The following is an 11,970-nucleotide window of genomic DNA, read 5'->3' on the forward strand; positions in this document are numbered from 1 at the left end:
AGAGTGGGAAGAGGGCTGCTCGCCATTACCCTTGGATGTACTGTGGGAGCTGTGGCTGGGCTAGCAGCTGGAGCGGTCAGAAAGCTAGAAAGTCACTCGCCCACCCAAGGGAAAGCGTCACCCTTAGCTGGGGGTACTCGTAGACCACCCCTACTGCCACAACCAAGACGGAGTCAAACGGAGTTCACTGCCAAGCCCCAGAGGGCAGAATGGTGAACCGTCTAAGCCGCATGCGGGCATTGTCGTGCCGAGGGTAGGATGGGGCACTGGTTCAGAAGAAAAGATGGTCCCAAACAGAAGAGAAGACGTTGCCCCGCACCGTCCCCCATCACTCACCTGCAGAACACTGGGTGACGTTCCCCGGCACACACAGGTCTTCTTGCCTTGCCCTCAGAAAGCCAATAAGAGGAAACAGAGCACTCGCTTATGAGGTAAATTTATTATCACCAATATGGCATGAATAAATATACACACACACACACATTTAAATAAACTGGACGTGATCATGTAACGGGCGGACATCTTCGTGGCGCCCATTGTCAGAGAAGCAGGGGACCCCACTTCGAAGTGGCAGGATAATTTTACGGCCCCAGACACACACCCCCTCCGCCATGGCAGCATTTGCGAAAAAAGGCGCTTTAGGCTCACACTAGAGTTTCTGTGAGCAGGCAAACTGCCGCGCAGCCCATGTTACTATGTGCGGCGCATTCAACCCCTCCCGGATGTGTACAGTGCATGCTGGGAATGGTAGTTTCCTCCTTCCCGTTCCTATATTGGCCTACTAGTCCCAATAAGCAGCGTGTAAAATCAGAACTGGCTGAAGGTGTCACGCATGACCCGAGGCCACTTGGCAGCTGTGCTCGGGCGCCTGCGATGTAATCGCGCCAGGATCCGCGTGAGAAGAGAGAGGCCACGCGTCGGCCATGCAAGTCCTGATGGGGAGAAAGCACCCAGCCTAAGAAGTATGGGGCCGGGGGAAATGGCCTTCTGTGCAGTCCCATCATCCCCAGATATGTGGAACACTGAACACGAGCTATTGACCCGGACGGATATGAAGATTCAAACCAGAGACCTTCACTCCCGCCATGACAATACAAGCAACACAGGTGCCCGCGGCTTGCTTCTGTGCGCGTGATCGCGGAAGACCTGTGCTCACGCCACCCGGGGCCGTTGACATGCACCGGGAGCGATGGTGCAGCGGTCCCCCGAACCGGAGGGTCGTTTGCCTGCCACCTAGAGGCCAACGTGAAAAGAACACACATGTCTGGTGAACGCGCCCCACAAACAGAACCCATACCAGCATGCCACAGCGGCGTGTGAACAAACGTGGGGGGTCTGGACAGAGCCGCAGGGCCGTCCCCTAGATGCCGGTTCCGGGGGATTTCAATAGTGCTTCCACCCTCCGGGTCTCTGTGCAGAGACCCCTGCTGACACCAGCCAGTCACCCGTGCGAAGAGGTCAATAGGAGTAAATCAACCAGCACGACAGGATTAGGATAGAAAAATATTAGGCGTCAACCTTTTATTCTTTTTAATCCATTTAGGATTCAGCAAACATTGTGAAATGCACGGGCATCAGTGCAGCTTCTTAACACTTAATTATTTTAATTTTTGTAAATACATATTGAGATGCAGAAAATCATTATGCGAGCCAGGTCCCACTGTTTCAACCATTCCTCATGTTCATGGTAGGGTCTCGTGCGTTTTCCCGGCTACCCCCTTCCCAAAAGCATACATCTTCCAGTCACCTCCCTGGGGCTCTCGGGTCAGGTCTGCGTAGCTCCCCCAGTCAGAGCTGGGTTGCTTTCTATTAGTACTTCGTGTAGTCCATGATGAAGAACGGGGAAAACCCACATTTGCCAAAATCCACAGCGAGTAGCCAGGCCTGGAAGCTCTGACCCCTAACACGAGACAGCTGGGGAGGAGCTCAGCGAGTGATGTCACGAAGACAGTGCACTAAGCGCTACGAGATCATGGGCAGGACTGACTCGGGTTCAGCTGTGAGAGAAGTCACGAACCTGCCTGGGACTAACACATGCATAACAACATCAACCATTGCATTTGTGAGACGCCAGTCCAGTCCCGATTTTAACTGCATTCTGGGACTTGTAGTCCAAGGTTTATACTCAGGAAATTCAGGACTACAAGTCCCAGAAAGCAAAGTTAAAACCAGGATTAAACTAGCATCTCCTAAATGGAATGCAAATGCATGTATGGGCTAAGCAGCATGGGATGTTGAGGGCACTCCCAGCAATCTTCTTGACGTTCCAAACATGCAAGGCTTTTATAGCCACCAGCGTGACATGCTTCTGACTCTGCCCCAGCCCAACAGTAAGTGCCGAGGCACGGCCCCGATATGCGACGGACTCCCCACCCAAAGGGTCCTTTCAGGAAATGTGCTTCTCGTACATATGGCCCCAACCCCCCACATGTTTTCACCAGCAGGGAATACCACTGCCTTGTCAGATTTGTATTTATTTTTCCACTGGAATCGCCCAAAGTGGGCTACTTGTAAACACAGACAGTGTATGTGGACACCCTTGTCTACCTATTGTCTCCCAACTAGGTTTCAATCAGATTACTCGGCACAGGGATTCCCTGTGTGTTCTGAAACTGGGAGGGCAGGGAGTGGTTGGGGGGCGGGGCACAGCCCCTTCCAGGTACTGCTTGCAGTACAGCCACTCCCACATCCTCCTTCACGGTAGGGAGCAAAACAAAAACAAAATGCACTACAACAAGCATCACAGAATTGCGTGCCATCAAAGAGGCTCGCGGGTCATCTGTTCACTGGACTATACAGGCCGTATTTTGTTGATCTACCTCTAGGCTGGCCTCTCCTCCCTCCCAGGGGCAGCTGTGCAGGTGCCTGCCCTGCTGTGGCACTGCACTGCCCACGCTTCCAGCTCAGGCCCTGGGAGGGATAATGGACCATACTGTCTTCTGGACCGACCAATCTACGGATGGCGGGGTCCACACCCAGGCACCCATCATGGTACCAGCAGAGGCCGAACTATGGTTCAGTGGCGGAGATCCAAGAGTTCTCCAAAAGGGAATCGTCCACAAGGTCAGGCAGGAGATCTCTTCGGATTCAATTGTGGCATTTCAAGGGGGATTTGCCAAACCTGCAACCCACACAATTCTCTCCAGCCAGAACATCCAACCCACCAGTCTTGGTAACCTGCGCGGAGCCTCACCCCTCTGCAGATGGAGGGTCTGCTTTTAAGCCCATTATTAGCAATGTGACAGGGTTTCTCTGACAAATGAATGGACAAAGATCTTATGCCTCAAATCCCTGGTAAGTCCCATCACCCTGGGGGGAGGAGGGGGCTTATCGTGCCGGTCTCCAACCCTTCACAAGACCGTTTCATGGTGGAAGGCAGTATCCACAGCTCAACTGTGTCTGAGGAGGCCGCCAAAGAAGGCTGGTATCAAGATGTCTCCAAGAGCAAGCGAGCGGGCAAGTCCAAGATAGCTGGTCCATCTCCACAATGGTAGCGCCTCTCACAGTGGCGGCCTTGACGAGGCGTGGAAGTTAAACCAAGAGTCCCTGTTGAAATACCACCAAAGAGTGTCCAGACAAGAATTACTTTCACCGCCACCGCTGCATGTCCCAAATCCAAGGGCGGTGTTGAGAGTAGGCTCCAGTGTGGTCACATCACAGATGTTTTCCGGTCATGCATGCCCTCAGTAGCTACCGCTTCTTCTTCTGTTTGAGGGACTTTCTCCTCTTGAGGATCATCTCGTAAAGCTTGTCCATGCCTTCGGTCAGGCCCTCGCCAATGATGGCACAGGCAGGCTGCACGTGGTAGGAGGTGGAGGCCGCCAGCTCTTGCAAGGCCAGATGCCTCTCGATCTCGGGCACGGGAAGCGAGCGTGGCAGATCCTGCTTGTTGGCAATGACCAGAAGCGGTGTGCCCTGGTTCTCCGCAAACTTGGTCACCTTGTGTAGCTCTGTCCTGGCCTCCTCCAGCCGGTCGGCATCCACAGAGTCCACCACGTAGATGATGCCGTCGGTGCAGCGACTGTAGGACTTCCACAGGGGACGCAGTTTCTCCTGGCCCCCCACATCCCAAAAGTGGCAGCTGATGCCCTTGGCTACGCCATTGCTCAACTTGATCTTCTCCGTGTTGAAGCCAATGGTGGGCACAGTGTTGACAAACTCATTGAATTTGAGCCGGTAGAGAACCGTGGTCTTCCCGGCTGAGTCTAGGCCCAGCATCACAATGTGCAGAGATTGGAAGGCCGAAATGTTGGAGGACAGGTTCCCCATGGCTCTGGATCCGCCTTGACCCACCAATCCCAAAGGTTTCCTCCTGTGTAAATAAACGGGGAATGTCCTTATGTTCAGGAGTCTTCTTGGGATTTCACTTATTTCTTCTGGAGGACAGACAGGCTTTCTCTGGACCAACACCTTCAAAAATCCCTGTGGTGGTCGGGGATCAGCGGCGACGGGGCGCTGCGGCATGGAGATGGGGGCCACACATTACGAACCTCAAAGGAGCGGCAGCCAAAGACACCCCACAGTGCAGATGTCGCTCCACCACCACGGGCTGAATCCGCACAGGCCAAAGACTCGAAAAATCAATGAGCTTCCCTCCGCAAGGCCGGCGTGCATTCAGCAGTAGCCATTAACCCATGCCTCCCCGCCAAGGCTGCAGCCACTAACCCGGTCCCGCTGCCTCGAGCTGTGGCCGGAGCCGTGGCACGCATCTGAAGATGTGCCCGTCCCCCTTGCGAGAGGAGCTCCGCGGAAGATCGCCGCTGCCCTTGTGCGGATGTCTCCCGATCCTTCAGGTGGGTTCTTTCCCCCAGACACCGGCGGCACGTCTCGCCCGTCTCTTTAAGACGCCTGCTGGTACTTTAGGCGGGATGGCGGCTTGGCGGCCGGACACTGCTGCTTGCTCTCCTGGCGCCTGGTCGTTTCCATCTGCTCCCGTGAATTACTCGGGCACCTGCCGTGGGGTCGGCGCTCCAGACCCGGACACTGGCTGCTGCTGCTCAGCCCTGTCCTCGCCGGAGCTCAGGCTGCCGAGCCCTGCCTCTTGCTTCCCGCCCCGGGGTGAAGGGGGATGCTCGCGGGCGCTGGCGGCATCTTCACACGGTCCCAGGATCGCCGCTTCTTCGAGGGAGCGGGTAGGGGGAGGAGTGGGCAAGCCGTGGCTCCCCGCAGCCTGGCTCTCCGGCTGTCTCTGAAGGCAATGAAGCCGCAGCTCCTCGACCAGTCACACCCCTCGCAGCGCCAACAGGCTGGAGCTGCCAGACAGAGGGAGGAAGGGAGGCGGCGCTCTTAAAAGGGCAACTCCGGGCTGTCTGCGCAGAGAGGGGGCCGAACGCTGTACGAGGGCCGAATACACAAGCGAGCGGAACACACATAGCCGGAATATTGCTCAAGAGGAGACGGAAGTATTAGGCGGAGAATCAGTCATCGCTCTAAATAACGTGTCTATTCTCCGACTCGGTATCCCCGTCTCCGGAGACCTGGTCCATGGCCGCCCAGTTTAGGAGAAAACTAGTTTTAAATCCCTGTACGTATTGGTGCTCAATTTAGCTGAGTCAGGAGTAATCTGTTCATCCAGAAACGTCGTTTCAGGTGACATCGCATTGCATTCTGGTACATGTAGCTTTTGTTCTTTTTCTCTTTAAAGGGCACTACAATGCAAGGCTCTGCGGGCAAGAAAGATGGGTCTGTCTCAATCTTGCACACGTGAGCTGGCACATCAAAAGTGCTTTCGTTTGACGGGTTTGTTGTACATCGTGTACAAACTTGGGGAGCACTTTTCAATGCGCTCAACTAAGCAAACTTTTCAGTTCATTTTTTACTACACTCAACTAACCACAGTCATCCACTTTTCAATGTGCTCAACTAAGCAAAGTGCGCTCAACTAAGCAAACTTTTCAGTTCATTTTTACTACACTCAACTAACTAACCACAGTCATCCACTTTTCAATGTGCTCAACTAAGCAAAGTGCGCTCAACTAAGCAAACTTTTCAGTTCATTTTTACTACCCTCAACTAACTAACCACAGTCATCCACTTTTCAATGCGCTCAACTAAGCAAACTTTTCAGTTCATTTTTACTACACTCAACTAACAAACCACAGTCATCCACTTTTCAATGCGCTCAACTAAGCAAACTTTTCAGTTCATTTTTACTACACTCAACTAACTAACCACAGTCATCCACTTTTCAATGCGCTCAACTAAGCAAACTTTTCAGTTCATTTTTACTACCCTCAACTAACTAACCACAGTCATCCACTTTTCAATGCGCTCAACTAAGCAAACTTTTCAGTTCATTTTTACTACACTCAACTAACAAACCACAGTCATCCACTTTTCAATGCGCTCAACTAAGCAAACTTTTCAGTTCATTTTTACTACCCTCAACTAACTAACCACAGTCATCCACTTTTCAATGCGCTCAACTAAGCAAACTTTTCAGTTCATTTTTACTACACTCAACTAACTAACCACAGTCATCCACTTTTCAATGCGCTCAACTAAGCAAACTTTTCAATTCATTTTTAATACCCTCGACTAACTAACCACAGTCATCCAAAGATAGGACGACGTTTCCGATCGGTAAGCGCTCTCCAGTTCCGTGGGAGTAGCGGGCGACCGCATGCACGATGGGCCTGGCCGCCATTCACAAGATGCCAAGTCGAGTCTCTCTATTCGTGCGACTTGCATTGTTACAGCATGTCACCGGTGCCCACTCCCCAGTGCGGAGTTTGGCAACTGGAGTCTGTCCGGAAGTTCATAACACACCCAGTTGGTATTTGGTCATCTCAAATGATCCCATCTCATTCGTATAAAGCCCACCTAGCCCCCCATTTTACGCTTTGCATTATAGTACTGCTAGCTTTTTTCACCCATTACAAATGGGGGACTGCAAGCCCCGGACTACCAGGAAAAGGCTAGAATGGTTGAGTTACTGACACCTGACATCGGGCAACTTGAGAGCTTACTGGTTCCTTGTAGAGTGGTTGGGGGAGGTAGGACGACATGAGGTAGCGTCGCGAGAAGCCTCCTTGAAGAGGTCCGTCTAAAGCCCCCCTTGAAATCAGCGTGATCTCAGGTGGAGGGCTTAAGAAATACCATTGATAGGGACGCTGCACCCTGATAATAATAATAATTGGCACTTATATAGTGCTACGAACCCTCAGGTATCTGAGCGCTGCTTATTATTACCCACGGTGTGTGGTGCTCATTTAGCGACCTCAGAAGGATGAAAGGCTGAGTTTGGCCCTGCCGGGATTCGAACCTGGTTCGGCACGGATGTCAAATCGAGCGCTCTACTCGCTGTGCCACTTGACCGGCTGATGATTTTGCCTGAATGTTTGATCCTCCTGAATTTTGACCGGCCGTTGCTCAATCTGACGTTGCGTCGAGGACCCAATGGGGAGCCAGCCTCTGTAGGTACCGGGCCCTTTGCTTTGGGTTTAGGCCAGAGGATTTTTCAATTCATGTATTAGTGCCGTTGCTGGAGTGTCCACGAGCCCCTGTGCAATCCAGACACGACGTTTGCAGTCCTAGGGCTTCATTCAACTACGCATTGTAACCGGTGCCTTGGCCCAATTGGTTCACTTGCAAAGAAACATCACTACATCTACCAGAATGCCCTTGTTTGTTAAATGAAAAACAGTTCTGGAAAAAGTGGTTTATCATATCTGCATGTCTTGGGTTTTGTAAAGCGAAAACCTAGCTGATAAGCAACAGAGCACTGTACAACAAGCCACAGCAAGACAGAGTGATGGCATACAATAATACGAATACAGACTAGAGGACAAGAGATATTGCAATAAAGGGTGCAGGTGGAGCACCTGATCTCTCGTAAAGTGCCATCCTGTGATTTGGGTGAAGGACCATGAGAACCTTCCAGAAGATACTCGCCTCCCTGGAAGGCGGCGCTGGCCAATCAAGAAGCTCAGAATGCAGGCTGAATTCTCTGGTGTAAGCCCGTGTTCGTAGCAGCCTGAGTGCTGCTGGCTAGTGCCCCCTTTTCCCTCTCCTCCTTCCATACCCTGCACCTTCCTCCCCCATTAACACCTGTGTAGTTCATATGCAGGTTGTGTTCAACTTTTTTTTTTCAAACGTAACCTTGTGGTGCGTTACACTGCTACATTTTCAGTGTCCATTTCCTTGTTGGTGACGTCACGGCCATCTACACAGAAAACAGACTCTGAAAATGGAGCGCGGTCCTGCACCTCAAGGTAAGTTTTCCTTCTTTGATATACACCCTTAGCATCCACAAATCAACTGCACAGGTGCAAATGGTGACATAACCTTTGGGTGCTGGCCCAAGGCTTACATCGCCTCAATAAAGGTCTGGCCCAAATATATTTGTGGATTCTACCTTCTTCACTATGATGGGGCTGTCACTAGGGCATATATGATATTGGGGAACGTCCCTGATAGTGCCAGGAACTCATTGGTGGCCCCACTCAGACCTGAGCAATGCTCCTTCATATATAACTTGTGCGTAAAGCACTAAGGGATATTACCTTGCTTCTCAAATCCAGACCTGACAGTTCGCCTCAAGTCAGGTGGGACACGTCACACCAGACCTGATGCGACTAATCAACTTCCGGGGCACCAGTGGTCCAGGGATGAATATCAGGTTCTAAACCATCAATCAACCCCACACCTCTAGTACACCAGAAGGGATCCAAACAGATTGGAATACAAGTAAATTATAAGACCTCCTTGTCCAATTTTGGTAATGTGGACGTAACGACAGGCTTATCTCCGCAAGGTCGTGGATCGGTGGTTAGTTGCAACACAGCGAAAATACAATTATTACCCAATGATAAAAGGGACTGTCCAGCCAGGGTTGTAATAACATATCTACTTTATTATTACTACAACAGACAGTTCTAACACACTACAATTGCAACCCATACTGTTAAGGAACACAGAGGACAGACAGTTTCACAGAGGAAAGGGATGCACTCTGGATACTGACAGGAGGGTAGTTGGTAAAGTAATCAGTCTTAAAGTTCATGGTTATCTGGTTCCAGTACCAAAGTGGTAAAGGGTTGTAAATATCTCTAGAGGCCTTCAGAGAAGTATCAGGGGGGCGAACCACAATGTACCTGGTGCTGAAGAAGTTCTTGTTGCTCAACAGTGTCGAGGCGGTTCCAGGGTACATCTGCAGGCTGTCTGGCTCGGTGCCAAGAATTTTTGTCTCTGTGCTGGTTGGCGGATCTGGAAGGCTGGTCGAGGCATCTCAGACGGCTCTGGTCACTGCATTGTGACAACAGTCAGCGGTTCAGTCGGATGCGGTTTGAGGACTCGACTGTCTCGAAACTGTCCTTAAAAAAGATGGACGCTGGATAATGGTTGAGTGTCACTCCTATCTTCTTCGCAGGGCTTGTGTCCTTTCAAGGTGGACGGCCCAAAGCTCCAGAGGGTGTTATCAGGCAATGGCCTTGTCCTTTGTCCAGAGACTGTCCAGCACTTCCCACCTCAGAAGCTTGCTGTCGGAACCTAGGAGGGCACTGTTTGCTGGCTGGGTACCAGTTCTGGAGCTGCTGGATGGGTCCTCTGAGTCTGGTATCTCCCCCTATGGCCTGGGATCTTGCTTACCGCATGGAGCTCCTGACCTTCCTTCACTGGCGGAAGATTTAAGGTAGACTGTACCTTCCGCTCAGGTCCATATGAGTCCGTCTTACTCCTTTCAAAGTCTTCAGATGATTCTGATCAGTGAGGCGCTCGGCCCTCTTTTCAAGCCAAACGGGCCCGAGTGATTGGTGCAGGCTAAACCCACCTTAATGAACCAATCCTGGGTCCCCACCAACAATCTTCAGTGATGCTTCAGGTTAGAATCAGAGCGCTTGGCAACAAACAGGGCAAGGATGACTACATATACTTCTAAGACCCACCCATCTTCCTATCTGCTGTACATCAAAGTGTCTCCCTAATTAACTGAGCCCTATGTACTGCTCGATCACAACATGGGCCACCTTTGAAGTAGAGGGTTGCATTCAGACCCTTGTCTCCTACAATTCACATACTTCCCTGCTCTGAAATGTGTGGTTCCAGACAGGACATTCACTACCCTTTAATACCAAGGAGGCGTGTTAGTACCGAGTTGACATATTACATTACAAAGAGGTGTTGGTCTCTGGTCTCCATTCTCACTTCCTGCCCCCAGGTCTTCCCTGAGGCCTGCTAATTAACATTCTTCGGTATTCACCCCCACCAGCAAGGTGTAACAATGGAGATGCAAATCTATGGGGCCTTGAAATGCCAATCAGGCTGCCCATGGCCACACACTTTTGATGTACCAACAGCTCTCTGTTGTCAGCTACACATGAACGGGGAGGGTGTGCTGGTAAATTGTGTACTCCCAGAGTACATGAGTATTTTTCTGCAGTGAGTGAGCAAGGAAAATAAGTGCAGGAATGCCCCCACATATTCCAGAGGTTGATCTCCCATCATTCATTTTTTTAAATTAACAAAAAATCTAATGGCCCAGGCGAGCGCACTCTCCCTGTGCGGATGGTTGAATTCCTTACACCTGGCTTTTCGATTATTACCACTTTCCAGTTTGAAAGTGTCAGTTGTGTTATATACCTAATGAAGAGCATCAACCTACAATGTTTGTGCTGGGGAACCTGTTGACTAAAATCCCAGGACTGGATGAAGGTGTTACATGGGACTTTCTGCCACGTATGCAGACCCATGCTTCAAAAGACGTTCCCAACAGAGCCTTCTGCAGTACAAGCGCATGCCTCTGTTATTCACCTATTGATTCCAGGTCCCACAAACCATCTTAAACAAGCATTGGTGTAATACAATAGCATCAGCTTTTGTGTAGGCATGGGATAGACATTTTGACAAGAACTGCCATAAAGGTACTACTTGGCCATAAAATGGCAATTGCTGGAAAATGGTGCATATGATACCAGTGCCTGGCAAATGCCTAGTTAATACCTATACATAAGCCAAAACGGTTGGCTCTCCCAAAGCTTGTTTTTAACAAGACTTCAGTGAAAGAACCAGATGGGAGAACACACATATTGCTTATAAATCAAATGCTTGAAGGCACACTTGATGAAGGCATTTTTATTATACCAGGAGCACTTTTACAGCAACAATTAAGACATTGTGTCTCAGAAAACTGCTTAGAAATAACACTGGTAGGCCTTACAAAGCATAACATTTAATTGTACTGCTTGGTAAAGCTATCTGAAAGATTTCCCAGGAGGGTATGTTTTGGGTGGGCATGGGGGGGGGGGTGTGAATGGCAGTAGGGAATAGCATGGCCATGTGCAGCCAATGGGTGGGTACGTAACCAAACAGCAATAGTTTGGGTTTAGATGTGGGGCCAAATAGCCAACTGATAGTGAAAACTAAAAAAGCATTGCTAACAACGGCTCAAAGTTGACAACTAACAACTGGCCTCACCTACAGCCAGTCCTGTTTTGTTAGAGAACATCATTTTGTGTACTAGAAATTGTAGTAAAATCAGCATTACAAGTTTCACAATATAATTTGCTGTTGGCTAAAAAGAAGAACAGACCAAAGTTACTGTCATGACACGTGGTAATTGGCAGCACACTCTAGTGTAATGAAGAATTTCAGGTACCACCTGACAGAGACGGGCCGACTACTTTCTCGAATGTCACACCAGAACATATGCCTTTGGCAACATGTGCAGCTGTTGTAACATAGTAATCCATAGCGTGACGTCTGTCGTTATGGCAGGGTTGGACTGGGAACCAAAAGAGGCCCTGGAAATAGTTTTCAAAGTGGCCCCATATTACAGGTTTTCAGCAAGACCAACCATTTCCCTATGAGAAAAGTTGAAAATAAAATAGGTCACCAAACAAAAGCGGGCCAGGGTGCAGAGGCCTGCCCGGAAATCTCCACAGTTCCCTCTAGGCCAGTCCACCCATGCATCGTGGCAGCCTCTTGACGCTCGAATGAGCATGTGGCCAATCAGACACGTTTCCTCAGGGATCG

At 50.3% G+C, this 11,970-nt stretch overlaps 1 protein-coding gene across 1 annotated transcript; it reads right to left on the reverse strand.

Moving 5' to 3' along the window:
- Nucleotides 1–420: 420 nt before the first annotated feature.
- On the reverse strand, nucleotides 421–5,253 carry ARL4C (ARF like GTPase 4C). Its single transcript, XM_069615997.1, has one exon. It carries the CDS (start codon nucleotides 4,462–4,464, stop codon nucleotides 3,691–3,693), a length of 774 nt encoding a protein of 257 aa, XP_069472098.1. The 5' UTR covers nucleotides 4,465–5,253; the 3' UTR covers nucleotides 421–3,690.
- Nucleotides 5,254–11,970: the final 6,717 nt, after the last annotated feature.

The sequence above is a fragment of the Ambystoma mexicanum genome, chromosome 9 (assembly GCF_040938575.1).
Source record: "Ambystoma mexicanum isolate Mex_15411 chromosome 9, UKY_AmexF1_1, whole genome shotgun sequence".
NCBI classification, from domain to species: Eukaryota; Metazoa; Chordata; class Amphibia; order Caudata; family Ambystomatidae; genus Ambystoma; species Ambystoma mexicanum.